General features: G+C 33.8%; 4 protein-coding genes across 5 annotated transcripts; 2 read left to right on the top strand and 2 right to left on the bottom strand.

Annotated features, from left to right (window-relative positions):
* Positions 1-286: 286 nt before the first annotated feature.
* LOC112028748 (RNA pseudouridine synthase 1) lies at positions 287-3,736 on the bottom strand. The gene is made up of 2 exons (XM_024061435.2): positions 3,338-3,736; positions 287-1,809 (listed from the first exon to the last, which is right to left on the bottom strand). The coding sequence occupies exons 1-2, from the start codon at positions 3,717-3,719 to the stop codon at positions 1,151-1,153; spliced, it is 1,041 nt and encodes a 346-aa protein (XP_023917203.1). The 5' UTR covers positions 3,720-3,736; the 3' UTR covers positions 287-1,150.
* Positions 3,737-6,735: 2,999 nt separating this feature from the next.
* Positions 6,736-10,396, top strand: LOC112028759 (peptide chain release factor PrfB2, chloroplastic). Its single transcript, XM_024061449.2, is given in 8 exon segments — positions 6,736-7,483; positions 7,947-8,159; positions 8,684-8,785; positions 8,976-8,988; positions 8,991-9,112; positions 9,305-9,609; positions 9,717-9,870; positions 9,955-10,396. Coding segments are annotated over 8 exon segments (1,674 nt in total). The 5' UTR covers positions 6,736-6,853; the 3' UTR covers positions 10,090-10,396.
* Positions 10,397-13,564: 3,168 nt separating this feature from the next.
* Positions 13,565-16,362, top strand: LOC112028761 (uncharacterized). The gene is made up of 4 exons (XM_024061451.2): positions 13,565-13,727; positions 13,840-13,962; positions 14,926-15,041; positions 15,709-16,362. Exons 2-4 carry the CDS (start codon positions 13,852-13,854, stop codon positions 16,070-16,072), a joined length of 591 nt encoding a protein of 196 aa, XP_023917219.1. The 5' UTR covers positions 13,565-13,727; positions 13,840-13,851; the 3' UTR covers positions 16,073-16,362.
* A 2,601-nt stretch (positions 16,363-18,963) lies between these two features.
* LOC112028742 (uncharacterized) lies at positions 18,964-21,998 on the bottom strand. 2 transcript variants are annotated; one of them, XM_065763182.1, is made up of 6 exons: positions 21,569-21,998; positions 21,167-21,424; positions 20,918-21,091; positions 20,683-20,789; positions 20,121-20,422; positions 18,964-20,007 (listed from the first exon to the last, which is right to left on the bottom strand). In XM_065763182.1, the coding sequence occupies exons 1-6, from the start codon at positions 21,743-21,745 to the stop codon at positions 19,361-19,363; spliced, it is 1,665 nt and encodes a 554-aa protein (XP_065619254.1). In that variant the 5' UTR covers positions 21,746-21,998; the 3' UTR covers positions 18,964-19,360. The 2 variants fall into 2 exon arrangements, with proteins under 2 accessions (XP_065619254.1, XP_023917195.1); XM_024061427.2 differs by having other exon boundaries at positions 18,964-20,031; positions 21,569-21,996.
* Between the last annotated feature and the right edge of the window lie 227 nt (positions 21,999-22,225).

Here is a 22,225-nt window from a genome sequence, read left to right as displayed (position 1 = left end):
GTATGCATGGGGCTGCAAGAAGTGACATCCACCATTGAATTAACCACAAACAAGGCACCAATGATCAAATTTGATATGTGGTTAATTCCAAGGAATATGTTACTGTTAGTGGTGCAGGACATTATTGCTTTTGTCCCTGGCTACTTATAGATAGATCAGTGGCCTTCCACTTTCCAAATAATAGAATGAAGAAACCCTTGTCTCAGATTATGCAATTTCAAGAATTCATCTGACCGATAAAGCAATCATATAACATCAAGCTGCCTCATGTCCAACCAGGCAGTCATTTAACAAGAAAATAAGGTTAGCAATTACATAAAATAAATAATGTGACAAAACTGGGCAAAGTACATATTGAAACTCAGCATTTCCTAGCTACTTGGTAACTGAGAGCTCATGCCGTCAAAAATCAGAAAAAAGAAATAACATTTCTACAGGAAATTGATCCAATGGTTTCCTATAGACTAATTTTCATGTGAGAATAGTGAGTTTGTCATGTTGATAATTTCATCTTGCATGATGATAACTTCATCTTGTACTCTTCATGCATATTGAGTCCTAAAACACTTGTCACAACCGCTATGAAGCCATTTTAGGACAATTGATGCCTAGATGAATATGTTCAGCATTTTTTTTTGTGACAGCTAAGAAAGGCATAGTGATGGTGAGGAAAACACAATGATTCCATCAAAAGGGGGATTTTTCTTGGAACATAGTTTTCCCTCCAACTCACTATATGTCATTCAACTAATCGTCCACACGTGATCAATTTAATAGTCAAGTTACTTGATTAAATATGGCTTAACATGTCATGCGATTAAAGTACATATGTTTAATCATCTAAATGCCATGTAAGGTTGGAGGAGATTTCTTCAAACCAATTTAAAGGAAAATTTTTCCTTTACTTGGAACCCTCATGTTTTGCTTTTAGCAACAGACCTTTGTATAGAGCACCTGGCAATTGAAAGGGTGAGATACCAGCTCCATGAAATATGAATTGGCTATACTGATGCCCACCAGAAATCTATAGCATCATGTCCATGCACAAAATTCCAGTTTGCACCTCACAAAAGCGAAAAGTCTAATAATGTCGAGAGAATCTTCCTCAGCCCGAAACATCCAACAGGAAGCAAAGTAGGCCCCTTTGGTATTATTGTTGCAATGCCTGGCTGGCCCATGAAGGCAGAGGTGCACAAAATGTTACTGGAAGACCAGTAACAGGGTGCTCAAATGACAAGCTCTCTGCATGAAGTTCATGTCCATCATAACTTCTCCCTTTCCACTCTTTGACACCCTCATATTTCACATCCCCTATAATAGGAATTCCAAGATATTGGCAATGCAAGCGGATTTGATGTGTTCTTCCATTCCGAGGATAAGCTCTTACCACTATCACATCCTTCTTCACATCACTGTCTATTACAGCTTTCTCTTCAACTACTAAAGTATTTTCTTCATCTTTCCTAAATTCAGATCTCTCTTTGAAGCTCCCTTGTCCATTTATTGATAATACGTCAAATGACGTTTCCATGTCTTTGACCATTGACCCACCTGGTAATACCCGGCCCACATCTGATGCAGCATAAACTCGATAAGCCCCAAATTTTGATCGTCCATGACCTGATTTAACAGTTATTTTTTCCCATTTTGGAGCTGGACCAATGCAGAGGGCAATGTATGTTTTGGTAACCTTGTGATCAGTGAATGCCTTAACCATCTTAGAAGCTACTTTGTGGGACTTTGTTATTAGCATAACACCACTAGTGTCACGATCAAGTCTATTAGCAAGATGAAGCTCTGGGGGGCTCCCTACATTGAAACAGTTTAACTCAGTTCCATATTCAAGAAAGAGCTATCAATTAATCTGTCAGAAAGCACCATTAATAGTTCCTGTTCATTAAAGAGCACATATTTAGCATTCACAAATCCAATCAAATGTATGGTTTGCTGCTTACAGAATCTAGTTATGGACATCAGATGGTGTTAGATTTCACATACGTTGTTGTAAAATGACTTGAAATATCTATATTCATAATAATATCATGTAAGATGCATTTCTATTTTATTCACTAATCATCAAGCCCTGTATATGTAAAGGAAGCAATATTGAGAAGCAAATTCAAAACAAATTCTGGCAATTTAAGAAACTATTTTTAGCAATCAAATAAGCTTTACACAACTATCTCTAGGAGCTTAATCTGTCAGAAAGCACCACGAATAGTTCCTATTCATTATAGAGTACATATTTAGTATTCACAAATCCAATAAACTGTATGGCTTGCAGCTTACAGAATCTAGTTAAGGGAATCAGATGCTGATAGAATTCACATAAGTTGAAGCCAAATGACTTGAAATATCTATATTCATAAGCACCTCATATAAGATGCATTTCAAGTTTATTCACTAATGAACAAGCCAGTATACGTGGTGGAAGCTCATTTTACTGAGAAGCAAATTCAAATTGCAGTCCAGGAATTACAGAAACACTATAATAGTCACCTTACTCTATCAAGCACCAAAATACTTCCGATTATCAACTTGTATTTAATAAGGTGCTGATTTTGACAACAGCCTTTTTATCAAACAGACAGAGATGTATGAACAAAACTACAACTTAAGTCCAGCAATCAGTTAGCTTCTTGTGGAGTACAATACCTATGAAAACCAAATTCAATTTACTTGGATGCACATTTTATAAAACTCCATCAAGCAATCAAATAAGTTTTACATGAATATACTCTAGCAGTTCATCACCCTAGTAATTCTTCACTCTTAGTTATCTAGAATATATTGTTTCATTCAATCCAACAAACTTCATCTAAGTTCAACATTTCCCAACCTCTTCCCTCCAAGTTCTCGCCAAGGAAACCACCATACGGATTATAAAACCATTCACAAATATTGAATTCATGCTCTATCTTGCTCTAGTTTAAAAGAAAACAAAAATGAACTCAATAGTTCTCTTAGGCTAATCAACAGCATTGCATCCAAAAAAAAAAAATATTCTATCTTGTTTTCTTTTCCTATACTTCCTCAGCAAAGTTATCATTTTTATATAAGCATTTCAGCTTCTCCATTGTAGCTTTGTATGATCTAAACATAATACATATAAAACCGGCCATCCGAGTTATCAAATTTCACCAACTACCCACAAAATAAAAAACCGAGAACAAGCCAATGGAGACCTTCATCGAGTCTCCTGACTCAGACCGAGTCAACTCGGACCCAGTGACCGAGTCAAACTCAGCCGTCCGAGTCCTCACATTCCACCGAATACCCACAAAACAAAAAACCGAGAACAATTCAAAAACACCTTCCCTGAGTCAAAAAGACTAACCTGACTCGGCCGAGTCACACTCACACAGAGCCATAGGCACCGATTCGAAGACTCGTTCACAGTACCAACCCTGAGGCTTGTTCACAACAACGAACCACTGGTCCTGGTATATGACATCGGGTCTTGGTAACCCAAAGAAGGAGTTGGACTTGGCAGACATGGCTCTGCTGAGCTCTATGTCCTTGGAGATAAGAGGAGGTCGAGGAGAGAGTGGCACTGGGTAGTTCTGTAGGTTTTGAAGGTCGTTTTGGGAATTGGCATTTGTGGTTGAGTCAGCTTCGCTGCTTGAGTTTGGCATGGTGGCCATGGTCGTGAAGTAGCAGATTTGGGGTTTGGGGAACTTGGTAAAGAAGAGGGTGGGTTGTTGGAGTTGAAGTCGCATTTGTGCGAACCGTCGTCGTTTTGCTATTTGCCAATTCCATAAAATACTATTTCTTCTATTTTTTTTTTGTTTTTTTTAATAAATAAATTTAAACTAAATATGTTAAAAAATTCTCTCAATATATGGCTGTTAAAGAAACAATTCACGTATGTGTGGGTAGTTTCATAAATCGCTATGTAGTTGAACGGAAAATAATATATATATTTTTTATATGTATCTTAATTATATTATTTTTGTAACTTTTTTTTATCATTTTTAAAATACTTGTTTTCTCTCTTTTAACAATCTTATCACTACTTATCTCATTTACCTTTTATCTTTAATTTTATTATTAACCATGAAGTTACATTATTAGAGAATAGAAATGAAAAAAATTATTTTAATGGCATAATTTAAGTGTAAATTGCCTAATGTCTTCTTCTTCTTCTTTTGAATTAAATTGTCTAATGCCTATTAAAAATATATAATAGCTTTAGGATTGACTACTATTATGTCCATGTGAGGCACAACTTAATTAAAATCATATTAATAATAACTAGTTACTAACCCGTACGATGAATAGAAAATGAATTGAGTATAATATATGATTTAATTTTAGCTTATTTTACATAAATTGAATTTGTAAATAAAAAAAATGTCATTATAAATTAACAAAATTTGTTAATGCACCTGGAAGTGAAGCTATTCCCCAATATACACTACTCTTGAACTACAAAATAGGAATTTAATACATTAAAAAAGTTTTATATCCCTAAACTTATTGGTTAACAGGTGTCTACTATAGCAACCTACTCGTCAATTAAACCACAAACTCCTTAATCCCACACTATCATTTGATCCGACAAATTTGGTTACACTCTATAATTCAAATCCCATAAATTATAGATTCCCATTGAAAAAAAAAAAAAAAAGAGCATCAAAATTCTATACCCATTCACCAAAATCAGCTAATTATTTAGCAAATAGACAATCCTCTTCTATAATATCCAACAACAAAACCTTAAAATAACCCAACTTAAAATTTGGAATGGTGAGTACTATTAGTGGATAGCAAATATTATAAAGATTATACCTTCTGATTGCCTACAATAGCAGGCTAAATGGCTATAGTAGATTTTTGTATATAGAGAACAATCTTACTGTTTAAACTAAACTAAATGGCTGGATTGATAAAAAAAAATTTCTCCAAGAAGAGAAAGAGAGTACAAAATAAACAAATAATTATGTAAATCAAACACTCTTGTCTATCGTGTCTCCAATATCAAGTTTTTGGTCTTTAGTCTTTATTTTATTTAAACACTCTTTTTTTCACCATTAACCAATAACTTACCTAAGTCATCAATAACTTTTGCTCTGGGAAAATTGTTAAACATTCTCTAATTTTATGTATCATAGAAGAACGATTATCGAAATAACAACCAAGAAAGCTAAATAGAGAGGAAAAGTAATATCGGGTTAACAAATTCAAATAAATAAAAAAATTATGTTGATGTGGAAAATTGTAAAACTTTAAAAGCTTATGTGACAACTTGTCATGAGGTTAACAAAAAGTCAAAGATTTCAAATTTATAGTATATATAAATGAGTGAGATATGATATTTTAACAAAGTTTTAACTAAAGTAAATTAACTATTTTAATGATTAGAATAAATCACATGAGAGGCGACATTAATTTTAGATGTATAAATTCATGCATATATTGTGACATTTAACGCAAACATGATGTGTAGTAGATAAAGTTGACTATATTAGAAGGACACAATTTCTGTCTAGTGCATAAGTACACTGAATACGATATTATGCAAACACACATCTCCATTGTATTGATGCATTGGATACAATACGATGCAAACATGTATCTACATCGTATTGTATTTAGTGTATTGATGCATTGGATATAAACTTAACCTAAATTAAAATACATTGGGTGAATGATTTTTATTATATAAAAATATAAAATTGTGATATATAATCAAAATAATTCAAATAAATATTAAATTTTATTTTAAATTACTTCAAACTTATACTAGTAAAAATGTACATGATATTGTGTATAACTAATTTTAAAAAATAGAGTTAATTTTTTTAACATTTCAAGAGACTTAAAGGAGCCAAACTTCGGTTTAGTTTTTGTTTTTCTCATCTCTAGCTTCTTACCCACTCTCAATGAAGCCTAGCCATGGACGACTTCTCCTTGCACGCACGCCACCGCCACTAATAGTTCTTATCATGAGAATTGCCTCGAATTTGTGGTAAGGAAGATTTGATATCAGCTTTTTAGGCCCGCCCAAAAAAATTTGAATATTTCAATTTTTTTTTGATAGGATGAATATTTCAAATTTTGAGATCTGATTTATGGTTTTGTTATTTCTTTTCTTGTTTTCTTTGTCAAAGAGCATCATTTTCTTTCAATCATAGCACTAAAGATTATCCCTTTCTTTGATTGATTTTTTTTTCCCTTTCCTTGCTATAGATATTTGGTAATTATAGTTGGTGTATGAGTCTCTCATCTCTTTTTTTCCTTGGGTCTCATTTTGTTTCAGTTTTGATCAGTTTGACTGTGTTTTCTTGTTTAGTTTGCATTTAGTATTGGTTTAAAAAGTTAGTTTTTTTATTTATTTAATATTTAGCTTATTTTTACTACTATTTATAGATCTTATTACATTTTTTGATACTATTTATAGGTTTCGTTGTACTACCTATTAGCTTTATCAACAAAACTTTCAGTAAAATTTTTTTAATTTCAACTAAATAAAACAAAGCTTATGATTTTGCCTTGAGATTTGGGGTTTATGGGTTTGGCTCGAATGTTCTGTGAGAAACAGAGACACCAAAGACACAGTAGAGAAACGTTGGAACTAACGTTAGTTTTGATTCGTACTCTGTTAAGTGTGTTGTTTGACGTGGGATATTTGAGGCCATGGATTTATTTTAAATTAATCTCAGCCCTTAACTTGACACTCTCCATTTCACAATGAAATTTGTGGTGAATACACGACATCGTTTTAGTGACGGTCTCTCTTAAACCCTTCAATCTGTCTTAAACCCTAACATTCCAAATTTCCAATCCCCAAAAAAAATAAAATTCGCCCTTTGTTTTTCCCAATTCATTTTACAAAATCCCCTCTACAAAAATGTTAAATTCCAAACTCAGAAAATCATGTAGAAGCTCCACAATTTCTCTCCAAAACCCTAAAATTTCTTATCTTTTCTCTTCATTTTCTCACAAATCCACAGAAACCCCATCTGGGTCTTGCCAATTCTCTCATTCAGGACCAGAAAACCCTATTTTACTATCTGGGTTTTGCTCCAATTCACTTCCAAGGATCAAAAATCCTAATGGGTTCCACCAAAATCCACTCTTTTCATCACTCTCACCATCCAAAAACCCTATTTCAGCTTCTGGGTCTTTCAGTTCTAGGCCTAACTTTTCTGGGTTTTGCCCCAATTCACTTCCAAACGTCAAAAATCCTAATGGGTTTCACCAGATTCCACTCTTTTCAACACTTTCAGCTTCTGGGTCTTGCTCCAGTTCACTCCCAAGCAGCAAAAACCGTTGTCAGTCTCACCAAAGTCCAGTCATTTGGACACAGTCTCACTATTTTAGTACTGAAGCTGTTGTGGAGCCCTCAACCACAGACGGGCTCACGGTCGAGGGGATTATGGCTAGTAATTGGACAATTCTTGATGAGAGTGAGAGTGATTGGAGGAGTCATGCTGCTGCAGTTGCTCAATCCATTCATCTAATCAAGAAGCGCTTGAAGGTATAACATGTAATGCTGTGTCTGATTTTGGTTTTAATGCAGTAAAGTCTGTTCCTTTAGCTGAAAGTTAAATCATTCTTGGTCATATGCAGTAGTATGAAGTCTGATACGGTCGTGTGTTGGTATAAAGTTTGTTTTAGTTTTGTCTGGTCATAAGAGGTTAATTAAGCATTAATTCGGTTTATATGTCTGATGTGTAGCAAATTTTAGGTTTGGATAGTTATTCATTAAAGGAAAAATATGCTATACATTTGAGATTTGTTTAAGCATATTTTTGTGTATATATTGAGATTTACGCTATCAAATATGTGTATTTGTATTTGCTGGTTTTGAGTTGAGTCTGAATTCTGAAGTATAATTTTTCTTTACATTTCTGATTATAAGGGTTGAAACAAGTTTTGATTTTTGTTTTTATATAATATATGGCAATGTGATGTGTACTTTTTGTCGTGTATGGTGGCAGTGGAAGAAATTGGTGGTTAGGTTGGATATGTTATCGATGCAGCTGAATAAGCCAGATATTTGGGACGATCCTGTGCATGCTGGTAAGATAAGCCGTGAACATGGTTCGCTTATGGGTAAAATGAAAGAAGTGAGGGCATTTGAGCGAGAATTGTTAGAGCATATTGACATGATTAAGCTTGCTCATGAAGAGAATGATGTGGAGTTGGAATCGGTGGGCACTCACTTCTTTATCTAGGCATGTATCTATTCTATTTTTTCATTTATAGCCTGTATACTATATTGAACAACCTGGCAAAATTTGAAATTTTTTTCTTCATTTAATATATGGTGTTTAGTGTTGTCAAAACTTTGGTGAACATGCAATTCAGTGTGCAATGTCAATAATAACTGGAATCAGCCTTTTTTTTCTTTTTTTTTAATTATATATATTGACTGTGATTGTCATGTGTAGATGATGGAGCAAGATCCTGAGAAAATTTCTTTCTTTCCAAACATTTTATGGATGAGATAGCTTGCTTATCTTTTCAATAGATTTTCTTCCTAATTTAATGTTATGAAAGCAAACTACATAAATATTCATCAGTTCTACAGATGTTGAATACTTATCCTAATATTCAGCCTTTTTCTTTTAAGTTATAAGGTAATACTTGGTTTTTTTTTTTTTTTTTTTTTTTTTTTTTTTTTTATTGCCTAGATACCAACTTGTATACATGTTTACTTGCCTTCTCTTTGCAGGAATCATTGAAAGCTTTGCATAGGATGAGAAAAAATTCAAAAGAGAAAGAGCTTCAAGCTATGTTAGCTGGAGAGCAGGATCCTTGCTCTTGTTACATAGAGGTTATTTTTATATATTGTTGTAAAAGACTAACAGCCTTTTAAGTTCATTGCATCTTTTCCACATTAAATGCCCTTATGTGTTTTATGAATCTTGATAACATGAAAGTTTCCCGTGTTTCATTTATATATTTCTTCCTTCTTGTCCTTGTTCACTGGTAGCAGTGGATGTACTTATATGTACATGATATAGGTTCAAGCTGGAGCTGGGGTACTGAGAGCATGGATTGGGCAGCAATGGTCATGCAGATGTATAAACTGTGGGCTCAGCAACATAGATATAAAGTAACTGTGGTGGATGAAATGCCTGGTGAGATTGCCGGAATCAAGGTTCATCTTCTCACTAGTTTCGGCTTATCCTTATCTTTGATCAAACTTATTGTTTGTAATGGATTACTTGCTTATTAAAGGAAATCGGCAACACTCACTCCTAGCAAACCTACCTATGCTGCTATTGAACAGTGGATAGGCATGATTATTTATACTAATAATTTTTGGTTTTAAATCATTATGTTCTTTCAGCGGGCAACAATCAAAGTGGATGGTGAATATGCTTTTGGATATGCCAAAGCAGAGGTAGGAGTGCACAGGTTGGTACGTATCTCCCCTTTTGACAGTAACAAGCGCCGCCATACTTCATTTGCTGCTGTTGCTGTAATTCCAATCATGGGTGATGGATCTACCCGTGTAGAAATCAATGAATCTGATCTCCGTATTGAGCGATTTCGTGCTGGTGGTGCTGGCGGCCAGCATGTTAATACGACTGAGAGTGCTGTGAGGATAGTTCACATCCCTACAGGAGTTACTGCCACTTGTCAAAATGAAAGGTATGAAATGTGGTGTGTAAAAGTTAAGGAAAAAAAACCATTCCTTTTTGCTTTGTTGTTTGGTTAGTTTTCTCAATTCCAAAGATACATTTATGTTGTAAACGCAGATCACAACATCAAAATAAGGCTTCAGCTATGGCTGTGCTTCAGTCTCGATTGGACCAACTTGAGATGGCTCGCCAGGCTCAGATGAATGCGCTACATACACAATCTCTCACTGACATAACTTGGGGCAGCCAGATACGTAGTTATGTGCTCCATGTATGATCTGGGACCTTACTTGTTTGTTAGTATTACCATGGACAATCTAAGCATCATTAACTTCCTCTAATATTTTCATTGCAGCCTTACCGCATGGTGAAAGATCTCCGAACTAGCTATGAGGTCTCAGATCCTGATTCTGTCCTTGAAGGAGATCTGGATGGCTTCATCATGAGCTATTTGTCAGCCTCCTTGGATAAAGATGTAGATGACCAATAAATTCAGTTACAAGATTGTCATGGCATGATGCATATAGCAGAGCTGAATCCATGCATGCGTGAACATCTGACTAAGGATACAGGCCAATGAGCTGCAACGGCATGGAATTTTGATAGTCATCAAGAGATAAGATAGTTGAGTTTAGACATGGGTTTGCAATATTGGGTAAAGGATGGAAAGAAAAATCCTTCACATAATTATTTATTTTTGTGATAGTGATGGAATTCATTGATACCGAGTTTTTTGGTCAATAATTTCTTATGCAATGAAATAATATCCTCAAGTAAATAAACTCTCTCTCTCTCTCTCTCTCTCTCTCTATAATATATATATATATTTTTTTTTTTTTTTGCATTGTTTAGTGCTGGTTTTTGCACCCATTTAGATGATTTGCAATCGAGTATGTTCTTGTTTTCCTGCAATAACAGTAGGATTTTCTGCAGTTGGTATGCTTTGTCCTCACAAAATATTACATGATGTACAGTTCTAAATTTATAGACGTAAAACAGGCACTAATGTGGAAAGCAGGATGAGATCCCCTCTCATTTAAATCCTCTAATTCTCTCCATGAAACATGAGGTATTATCTATTTTTATGTGGTTTATGCTGGATTTTTTTTAAGATTAGATTTTCTTAATGTCAAGTTTTTTTTTTTTTTTTTTAATTTTTAAATCTTCATCAAAATTTGAGGAAATCGGAAGATTTAAATGGAAAGGGATAATTTCACTGCATATGAGCATGACAACTTAATGTACTCACTCTCTAGAAAGTCGAAATATTACTTTGGCGATGATTTTTTTAGCGTATAACTTACCAAGGGCATTTCTTCCTCTCATTCTTTCTATTTACTAGCAAAAATAAATTCTTTTTTTAAAAAAAAAAAACCCTTTAATGAATTACAAGATTCTTAGCAAGTAAAATCAGTATTAATTAATAACCCTTTTTAATGACCAATAAGATAATTTTTTTTTGAACTTGTAAGAAATACTATAAATAAATACTTTACCCCTCCTCTAAGAGAAATTCTTGTATGAGCTGGGCATATAAGATACTTTCCTCTCCCTCCAGGCCCATTCAACCGACCAATAACAGAAACCTAAGTGAATATATATATACATAAAGAGAAAAGTGTCACCCTCAACCTACCTCTACAAAACAGTATGAGAAATTCTCAGTTTTCGTTTGCTTCTCTACAAATTTATTTTATTTTGTTTTATTAGTTTTTTCATTGAAAATAAAGCTTTAAAAAGAAAAAGAATATTTTTCTTCTTTTACTAGAAGGAAACAGTTTGAAAAGAAAGCGAGATATGGAGTCATGCTCACCAGTAGTAACACAAGAGGATGGGTTGGAATCTCTAATGAATGATGTTGAATCCACACACAAAACCATCGGATTTCCACTGATTTTTGCCAATCACAAATTCCATAACTCCATCGTATTGACTTTGAATGAGCGTTTCCTCCAAACTCATTCCAACCTTGATGGTCTTGAGTTTCACCTCCCAACACTGCCTCCTAGCTTGCCACCACTGATAATCACCACTTGTCTTGTGCCACTGCACAAACGATCCCATCTACTACCACCATCATTCTTGCGTGAAAGAACGTGAGAAGCAAGGGGTTAATGTGATTATCAATTTGGCAAATGTTTTATTGAATTTTTTTATAAAACATTTTACAAGTTTTATAGAAAGTTTTATGATTAACGGAAAAATTTGTCAAGATTGACCAAGGTCTTATAACCAAACAAATAATATAAAATACTGAAAATATTTGTCAAAAAACATTTTACTACAAAACAAATGAAGCCGTAATTGAAAATATTTTGCAATATTAAAAAAGAAAACTTTTTTTTTTTTGGAAATTTAAAAAGAAAACTTTTAGTGAATTACTGAAACATGTATCATTCCACATTTAAAAATATAATAATTTGGAGTGAGATACATGTACAAAGTAGTAACTACTAGTAGGGGTTATAATTTATATTAGCGTGTCTTGTTCGCATCATATTGAGGTATGGGTATTCGAATGCATAACTCAACCCCAACTTAGCTCATTTAATAACCATGTCAAAAGACTAAAAACTTGTAAACCTAACATAATTTATTTATTAAGCGGGTTGACACAACACAACCTATTTAACTTGTTTAATTCACAATTTAAGAAAAATAAAGCAAAAAGAGAGTTTATTTATTTGTTTTGGGTAAAAGGGTTTGGAACTTTAGAGTTTCAATGCTAAATTTATCAATACAACCATTATAATTCTTTTGATTACTCAATTATATTTATAATTCAAATGTATGTTAGAAATGGAATTTATTTTTATGAATTGAATAATTTAAGGTTGATTGCAGGTTAAGCAAGTCAATATGGAATCGACTCATTTATTAATCGTGTTAAAATATGTCAACCTGCTTTGACAAGAACCCAATTATACTAAACATTAACCTGCAAGAAATGATATTGTATTAATGTCATGTTAAACAATACCACCTCTAAGTGTTGGTAAGTGAAAAAATGGGGAGGTTTGAACTTGTTCAACGAAGAGTGGCTTAAATTTCTTGCATTATATATATATATATATAAAAGAAATTATGTATATTCGCTTCCATTAATCCTCAATAAAATAGGTAAGGCTATGTGAGAATGCTATTTTTGAGAGTTGAGGAAAATGAACACAAAACAATTCACTATGTACGAATTGATTAATTTACACGGATATCGTCACCCCCCCCCCCCCCAACCCTTTTTTTTCCATTTGATAGAGAAATAGAAGTAGGGGAGGAAGATGAGATTTGAACTCCAAACCATAAATGTGACACTAAAGGATAGTAAAAAAAAAATGTTAGAGATATTATAAGGATATTTTAGACTGTATACAAAGATTTTTATTCTCTCTCTCTATATATAGAGGACATGTAAGGCATACATGTTATATGATGTAAAATAATTCAAGTTTGTTGTAACAAGTCCTTATAATCTCAGGCTCCTACTATAATAGTTAAGACTTTTTTGTAGTGGTATTTTGGTTATGTATTGTATTATAAGCATATTTAAGAAACTCTATATATTGCTTTCGTATTTGTGTGTTCTAACAAGTATTACTGTTTCTTTTAAAAAAAAGGTTTGTTGTAACAATAATGCTAGAGTTTGGACAGATAACAAAATTTATACTTCTTTATATCTCATTTGTAGACTTTAGTCAATTTCACATTAAACCAATCATTGCATTTATTATACACTAATCACAACTTATCATGTGAATTTTTTTTTAAAATTTGTTCTATATCTAAAATTTTTGACATGAAAAAAGTTTGATTTCAAACATATGAGGAGATATCTTTTTTTTCAATACGCTATATAACCATAGAAGGGACTGTGAATATGTCATTTTTGTCACATAATTTTATTTAGAAAATATCTAAACATGTTTGGAGCGGATCTTTATCGTCAACTTTTCTCTTATAAACACAAACACTGCCTTTGTTTCGCAAGACACAAAATCACAAAAGAGAAACACTAAAAACAACCCCAAAACATTCAGTCAAAAAAAAAAAAAAAAAAAAAAAAAAAAAAAAAAAAAAAAAGCCCAACCCCAAAACATACACACCCGGGCCGAAACATAAACACAGAAACAGGTACGAGAATTTCTCGGTTCTCTTTTATTTTCTCTACAATTATTTTAACACCCTTTTAGATTTTTCATTGAATGTCAAGTTTTAAAAACAAAAAGATCGATTTTTTTCCCAGGAAATAGAGGAAATGGACTCATGTTCATCAGTGATAACTCCAGAGGATGTGTTGGAATCGCTAATGAATGATGGTACAATAGACGCGCTCAGATTGAAGATCATCAACCAGCTCAAAGCCAATGTAAATTGAAAAAAAAAATTCTCTTCCTTCACGTTTCACTTCTGGGTATTCTTTATTTTTTTTATTTTTTCAAGTTTTTCGGGTGATTTAAATTTTGGGTTTTTTTTTTTTAAAAAAAAAATATTATTTTTTTATAATTTGAGAGCTAATGGGGCAATGAAGGCGTTGAGTTTGATGGGCTTTGTGTTTGATTTGAGTACTAATTTGATATACATAACACTTAATGATATCAAAGGTCCATGTATATAAGCACACATGCACATGATGGAGCTGTCTGTTACAAATGAGTTTAGATAATAGAACCCTCCCAATCTTTAGTGCAGAGACTTTGTTATTTGTAACAAAAAGTTCTCTTGCTTATAAGTGTGTGCGTCTTTTTTATATATACAGCTTAGGTATGTATTTATGTAAATTTTGTTGATATCAGCTAGTTCTTAGTATAAGTCCTAGCGTTGGTATCACCAATTCTAATTCTTGAACCACATTGCAATTTGTGTGGTCTGAACTCTGCAGTAAGAATTTGTGGGGATGTACTAAATTTTTTGTGAATTGTCAACAGTACTGGTAGACTAAAGTGGGTTGCTTATCCAGATGTTTAGAAGAATCAAGTTTAGAAATTTATTGGTGAATTTTATAAAATTTTGGGTTCATGTTGCTAGCTCCTGTTGAATTTCATTAAGCCAACTAGTTGTCCATGTTTATACAATTCTTTTAGTCTTAGGGACGTGTTGTGACTTGATGGGTTTGATGCCGCCTATGTGAGTGAAATTCTTGGATTTCATAAGCGAGTTCTAGCACAAGTATTCTCTCCTTTGCTTAATTCTGTAATTAGAAAGGGAGGGATGGAAGTAGTCGAAAAAGTTAAAATCAATAGTTGTCAAAGATATCAATGCTTAAGGAAGTACTGGTTTATTTTTATTTTAATGTGAGAATTTTGTATGTCCATGCTCTTTGTTTTTGCAGGAAGAGCTTAAGAATACTACTATTAAAATGGCTGAACAGAGTAAAGTTCTTAACACCCCTGGGGCAGAGAAACAAACCAAAAGAGAGTTGTTTGATGCGCTAAGGCAGGAACTTGAGTAAGTTTTAGTGTTTTTTGTCCTTTTTTCATTTGTCTTTTGAGGTAGAAATAGCCTCCCAGGTGCGCACTAAAGGCATTCACTTACTTTTTGGAAAACTCATAGCTTTTATGTGTTTGTGAAAAGGCTTTGGTCATCTGTTGGGCAATTGTCATTATCTTAAAGTTATCTTAGCAGTATCAAATGTTAAATAGTGACTGAGTTTTCAGTACCATGAAATTTCCTTAACTTTGTCAAAAATTAAAAAGATGACCAATCCAGTGTAACCAATTTTGATGATTGATGTGGATGTATATATGAAAATAATGAATGAAACTTGAAAGTGGGTTTAGCAATTTTGGGAAGATACCCTGTATGTGGGCTGAATCCATGTGGGTAGATACCCTGTATGTACATACCTTAGGTGGGTCAAAGCTTAAATCAACTCTCTGTCAAATTTTAGTAATGCACATGAGGTTAGAGCTTTCTTTCTCCATTGCCACTTTTTTTACTCTGAACCTGCGATCTCTAAGTGGATCTGTAAGAACATCTCACATTGCCAGCATGTGTGGTTTGTTACAATGTCATGGTTTAGAAGGGGCTTCCAATGTGTGACAATACTAATTCTTATGGCACTTGTGACTACTGAAGCTTCTGTAACTTATAATTTTGTATCGATTTCATACAGAGCTCCAGTGCTGGAGAAAGCTTCTAAATCAGTTTGGGAGCTAATTTTGGACAGTAATGGTCTGGGGAAGGAAATTAATGAGATGGTTGAAAAGGTATTTTCTCGATTGAGTGGCCGGGAACCTCCATTGTTTCCCCTGCCAGACGGTGAGACTCATACTAATAAAGAAATTGAGAATGAAAAAGAAAAAGGAAAAGGAAAAGAATGGGCTAATGAAAACAAAGAAAAGGAGAATTCTCCCTCTTCATTAAAGAAAAGGAGTTTTAGTGAATTGAGTGCAGGAGGTGCATGTGAAGCTGCAAGCATATCTGGTGATCCTCCAGCCATACTAGAAGATTCTAGTAAATCACCCAACCAAGTTTGAAGACACTAGTCACTATGTCATGCCAAGAGCCTTGTGGCTCAATGCCGTTACTGTTTTTCTCAAGAGGAGAACCTGGGTTCAAACATCACCTCCCCCACTTGAAAGTTACAAAAAGGGCCACTATGCCAGTTCCCATATCATTACTTATCAACAACAGTAACTTTGTCAAACGAGCTATTTATAACAGATGTGGGGTGCTGCAAATCTGGTTATTTAGTCTAGATTTTGATTTGTCATCAGTTTCTCAATTCATTTTAATGGAATAAAATTAACATTATTAGGCTATCTAATTCTTTGAGTGCAATTCTTTAGGCTATCTAGTGTTTCGTATTATTAATGAGGTACTTATTTGGAATAAAATCATTTACTTAAAAAAAAAAAAAAAAAAAGTGAACTTGGCAACTGATGTCTGAAACTATGTTTGCACAACCATTGTGCTGTATGATGTTAACTTGATTCATGCAGTTTATACCATAGCAAAGTATTGTGAATATTTCTATGAGGGATGGTTGTATCTGTTGCTTGAATTAGTTAGTGCAGAATTTAGATGGACTTATTTTGTAAACAGCATACTTGCACTCGAGCATATCAGATCTTATTTAGTGATTATTTTCACTATCACAATGAAATCTCATTTATTCCACTGCTGTCCTCTGGGGTGCAAAGTTGCTGCAGGAAATAGTATGTAATGATATGTTTTTTCTTGGTAGATTGAAACGGATTATATCTATCTATCTATCTATCTATCTATCTATATATATATATATATGAGCCTAAACTTAATTGTACAAAAAGCTGCAGCAGTGTATGGCCATTGTATGGAGGTTTCTGATTCAAGGAAGACCAGGTTTCACATTATCCAATTTCAATCATGCAAGAATCTCCATTGTGTGGTTGGAAAGTATTTCAGAATAAAATCAAGTCTGGATACAGGTTCTTATATGAGGCAGAGGCATGTTCTTTCCCATATTCATGGAACCTGTTCCCAATTCGGTTGTTTGACAGGCTCTGTAATCTGGTAAGTTGGAACATTCTTTGTAACAGGGCATGCTTTACAGTTAAGGGTGGTAGGTCTGTCATTGTTTGGAATAGCCGGTATCACGTTTTTTTTTTCTTCAAGGACTTTGTTTTTTGGACACAACTATTTTTGGATACCACAAAAAAGAAAAGTTTATTTGAAGATAATAACATAAAGTTCTAACCAGCAACATAGTCATTTCAGATCCAAATATGTTCATGAAACTATTTGAGGCAAGATTGGCAAATTGTTGGGATTCTTGCCGCACAGCTTACTTTGAATGTCTTCAACTAAGGACTCTGTTTTCCATTTGATTTGTTGCCTTTGATCATTCTATCTCCTTGCAACCATCATGTGAGTTGATGTTTAGGTGAATCGCTTTCAATAGAGCTTCCCTGATCGTCAGACACCCTACCATCAATCTTCACTGCACCAAGGCACTAAAACATCCAACTTATATACAACTCTCAAAAGGACAACTTGCCAGGATAAAAAAAAAAAAAAAAAAAAAGAACTAAAAGAGTGGTCAAGACCAGGCAACTGGCATGAATGATTTTGATGCAATGCGCCTCTATTAGGATGTGGTTGCCAATTCTCTTGATGCAAAAGACCTCAAACATACTGCCAAGAGTCCTAAAATAACTCTGCAGAGCTGCTAGAGTCCAATTATCCTTCCAATAAATAGCTTAGAAGCCATATTATTTCTTGTGAGCACACCAAGACTACGCTTATGCTTCTTTAGCAGTATGGCTAGAGCTTTACTCAAAGTCAAGTTCCAAAAGGGGATACATAACCAAATAACTTCAGGCAGGCTTTTCAATAACATTTTCTTTTTGGTTGCAAAAACTGAATATTTGGCACAAAAAAAGGCTTAGCAAAAGAGATTGAAAGAGTCTGCTAGTATACTTGGTTCTTATGTCCTTCAACCAACTCAAAATCTATTTCCTAATACAATGAAATTGTATACAATCAGATCTAGTTGTCGATTGCAAACCAAACTAGACATCCCTAGTGAAAGTACAAGAGATGAACGAATGATCAACTGACTCTTCTTTTGGGATGCACGGACACAGCATTTTGGGCAGCATGTCCATATTGGACATGTCATGGAGACACAAAATGAGACACAACAACACAACATTTCTTGAAAAACTAGAATACAACATGTTAAGGTCACGGCAATTAATTAATTAATTATTATTATTATTATTATTATTTGTGGATATATTTTACATGTTTTTTGGGCATAATTTATGTTGGATACGGAAACCACTGTATCCGTGCTTCTCAGCCGCTCATATATATTAGATGGTGGTTGTAAATTTAGCATCCGCTAAACTCTGCTCGTCTTAGAAACAGATATGAAAAACACTAGTACACTAGGAGGCCCTTGTAAAGAGAAGCAAAAGCATAGAGATACTGTAGGTTTTATTTATAATGCGTGCTAAAAGTAATACATTTGGAACTCAAAAAAGTGAAATGAAAAGTATTGTGAGTTTACATGATAAGAAGGATTTGCAAAGCACATACTTTGAAGCTAGAATTGCTTTACACAACAATATGGAAATCCAAAGTTCAAGACTACCTATTTTTCTATTGAAAAAAACAAAAAAATCTAGTAACAAAAAAAAAATGTAAAACTTTTGCCACAATTCTCTATGTGGCTAACTATAATTGGTAGAGCAAAAATAGTTGGTCTATGTGAAAGTTAAAAATAATAGGTATTTTGGGAGAGGGAGGGAACTTAGGGAAGAAGAATTTGTTTATGATACCAGTAGAACTCACTAAAAAAAAAAAGTCGTACACAATGCACAAATTCCTCCAATTGTCTATTTAATAAATAAAAAATAAAAATAAAAAAAGTCGTATCCAGTACACAAATTCTGATCACTTTTAATTGAATCCTCCAATTGCCTATTTACAAAAATCTAAAAAAAATAAAAGTTCGGTACAATTGCCTACTTACCAAAACCTAAAAAATAAAAGTCATATCCAATGCACACATTCTAAATAAGATGACTTCAAAATGAATCCTCCAATTGCCTCGTATTCTTAAACAAAATGTGAGACATGTGGTGTTTACCTTCAATTTTCTTTCTGAGCAGGTTAATTCTTAAGCTTGAATCTACGACTTGTATTTTTTCCACTTGCCATCGCATTGGGCCTGACCATGATGTGCTTTTATTATCATCCTTCCCTAATATTGTTACTCACTTTTGATTCATGCGCTTTATTATCATCCTTCCCTCATATCAATACTCACTTTTGAATCATGTCCAGCGATTGTCCCCATCAAAATTATTAGTAGTTGTGAAATCTACCATTGTTGGATCATCTGTATCAACTGTACGATCTGGATCAAAAACTGTATCCATTGAAGTGTTGTTCCCAGGTAGATGCATCATAAAATTCACGTTAGGATCTTGAGATTGAGGTAGCCAGTTAACAGACTGTGGATAGAGAGTGCTACTTGCAGGTTGCCCTTCTGTTGGCAACGCCATCAATGAACCCAAGGAGCTCACCCTTGTGACATTCCGCACATTTTGCATACCTGTGTGTTCAGCTTCACCCAACAAACAGTTTTCGAAGTTGCTTGTTGGTTTTATTTCTTTTTGCAAGTCAGGTACTAAGTTGTTCAATGACTCCACCTTTAAGTAAGGGTCATAATCAAATTGAAATTTATTGTCACTCAGCAATTGGCTTTGAATATCATCTAGGATTTGAGTGTCTGAAATAGGCCAAGCTGCTGACACATTATAGTTTTGACCAGATATGGCTGGATTTACTTGGGTTGGTATAGCCATAGAAAATGGCCCTTGCATTTGATCTCTCCCTAGAACGTTTGCAGGATTAATCATCCTTTGATACCACATTGCCATCCTTGGATCATCAACTCCTTGGTTGCTAATGGCTCCATCTGAATGTGGAGAGAAATCCATAACTATATCATACAAAAGATTTGAAAAACCAAGTTAGAGTACAATTGAAGCCTTAGAATAGTATGGAATTGGAATATGCACAATGCAATACCTGATATTGGTGAAGTTGAATTTGTCGTAAGAAGGTATTGTTGGTGGGCTTGTTCATATGCCTGAATTTGTTGAATAGATTTAAATGGCGAATGCATACTCGAGAATGGTAAAGGTAACTGCCCATGTTTATAAAAATCCAAAGAAAATTCTTTACTCCCATTGTAGCAATCTGTATGGAAGTAAGGAGAACTAAGACTTGGGAAAGGTCTTTGGCTCAACTTTAACAAATTGGGGTCACATTGCAGGAGCTTCTCATAGTGTTTGTCAAGGGTTCCTGGAGGAAATTCAAGATAGTGCAACCTGAGGATAGCATGCCAACAGCAAAATTCATCATAATTTCTTGAAGTCTTGAACAGAATAAGACACTTACAACTAGAAAAATAATTCATTAATTGGCAAAAAAATCATTATAACTCCTAAAACAGAATAACACATTTACAACTAGAAAATTATGTGTTCAAAGATGTGACAAAATAACAAATGAACTAAACAAATATTGTAATGTAGAAACCAAAAGCAATGTCAGCTACAAAATTCGAAAAGTAGAAAACAATACAAACCTGTAAGTTTGAGCTTGATTATCAGTAAAGTCTGAACTAATCTTCCACATGGTATGTTTGCGCGGCATTGGATTACTTTCATCAAAGAAAGCAGGACGATTGTTAAGCTGAAAACAGTTTTAACCACATCAAATTGAGACTCAGAGGAAAATGAAACATCAAACAAAATGATGAAACTAATATTAAAAAAAAATTTAATTAAAAAAAAAAATGAAATTAATATTAAGAAAATAACCTCAATCTCTAGAATTCCAGGCTTATCTTCCATAATTCTAGCTCGAATTCCTATAATATCAGACCATTGTATTTCGATCTTTTTCTTCAAAGCATTCTCTAGAATTTCCCACACTAGTTTTCGCTTGGCAAAATAAATCTTTACTACTAAAGCACCTTCACGTGGAGGTTGTACCTGCACATTTTTTTTCCTCATTTAGTTATGAATAGAGTTCAAATTTTTAATTGTGGCAAACAATTGAGATGTTACCATCCATGAGCCTATTCTTAAGAGTGATGCACCGAAATTTGAAGCCTTCAATTTCTCAGAATCGCTAATAAACTTTGCTTCTGCTGCCGCACTTGCTTTAAACTTTGCTTCTTTTGCTGCCCTTGCTTGTGCAGCACTATTTGCTGCACTTTCTTGTGCAGCAGTATCATTAACTATGTTGTATATGAAGTCCAAGCTTGACTCCGAAAGTTTCAAACCCAACCATGGTAAACTCATAAGAGTTTGATTGAGATAAAGCTGACAAAAAAAAATTAAAAATATAAAATAATTGATTCTACTAGAAAAACCAATCGAAAAAACTCATTAACATGAACTCAATGATTAAAACACATCGGGAAAAATAGAAAAACACATCTATAAAAACAAAACAAAACAAGACACCTTTTCGATGTTCTCAACGGTTGTTTTTGCTTCCTTCAGTCTCTTCTTTACTATTTCTGAAATCTGAATCCAATAATATGTCTCTTTCCTACTATTCACAGAAAGAACCAGTGGCCTTTCAGATCTTCCACGTCTCTCTATTAACGTAGGAATATGACCATCGTGGCCATGCACCATGTCTTTTATACTTGCTTCTGCTGGTTTTTTGTGCCGCTGTTGTTCTGGTTGCACAGAGAACTACCATTCATATATATATATATAGATGTTGACTCGCTGCTATGGCTGCGGGGGAGTTGAGTAAAACGAAATTTGCGGGAGTGAAGTAAACCCAATGCTGAAACAGAAAATTACATCTCTTTTATAGGAAGATGAAACACCACTTTTATAGGAAGATGACTCATTTTTCACGGTTCCATTTCTTCTAGTGCTGGGATAAAGGCCTAAAAGAACTTGAGACATATATGTCACTATTAAAAAAGAATTTACTATACGGTAAACAACCTTAATAATTATAGCAAAACAACTTTAATAATTTATTTTTATTATAATTATAATTATATTAATGAATGAGAGTACTTAGTTAGTGTAACCAACACTTTTCGGATCAATAAAAAATTATTTTGAGTGCAATTTTTCAAAAAGATTTGTAAATTTAGA

Source organism: Quercus suber, unplaced genomic scaffold (assembly GCF_002906115.3).
Source record: "Quercus suber isolate HL8 unplaced genomic scaffold, Cork oak 2.0 scaffold_495, whole genome shotgun sequence".
Lineage (NCBI taxonomy): Eukaryota > Viridiplantae > Streptophyta > Magnoliopsida > Fagales > Fagaceae > Quercus > Quercus suber.
This window is presented reverse-complemented; position numbering and strand designations above follow the sequence as displayed.

Bases quoted from the DNA above. Each gene is read 5' to 3' on its own strand.
- LOC112028748 (XM_024061435.2), bottom strand. From the start codon at position 3,719: ATGCGACTTCAACTCCAACAACCCACCCTCTTCTTTACCAAGTTCCCC. The intron at 1,810-3,337 runs GTTAGTCTTTTT...GTTTCAATGTAG, and splicing joins GTGTGACTCGGCCGAGTCAG to GGAGCCCCCCAGAGCTTCAT.
- LOC112028761 (XM_024061451.2), top strand. From the start codon at position 13,852: ATGGACTCATGTTCATCAGTGATAACTCCAGAGGATGTGTTGGAATCG. The intron at 13,963-14,925 runs GTAAATTGAAAA...TTGTTTTTGCAG, and splicing joins TCAACCAGCTCAAAGCCAAT to GAAGAGCTTAAGAATACTAC. The intron at 15,042-15,708 runs GTAAGTTTTAGT...GATTTCATACAG, and splicing joins GCGCTAAGGCAGGAACTTGA to AGCTCCAGTGCTGGAGAAAG.
- LOC112028742 (XM_024061427.2), bottom strand. From the start codon at position 21,745: ATGGTGCATGGCCACGATGGTCATATTCCTACGTTAATAGAGAGACGT. The intron at 21,425-21,568 runs GTGTCTTGTTTT...TTTTTTTGTCAG, and splicing joins CCGTTGAGAACATCGAAAAG to CTTTATCTCAATCAAACTCT. The intron at 20,032-20,120 runs GTATTGCATTGT...TGTATGATATAG, and splicing joins TTCAACTTCACCAATATCAG to TTATGGATTTCTCTCCACAT.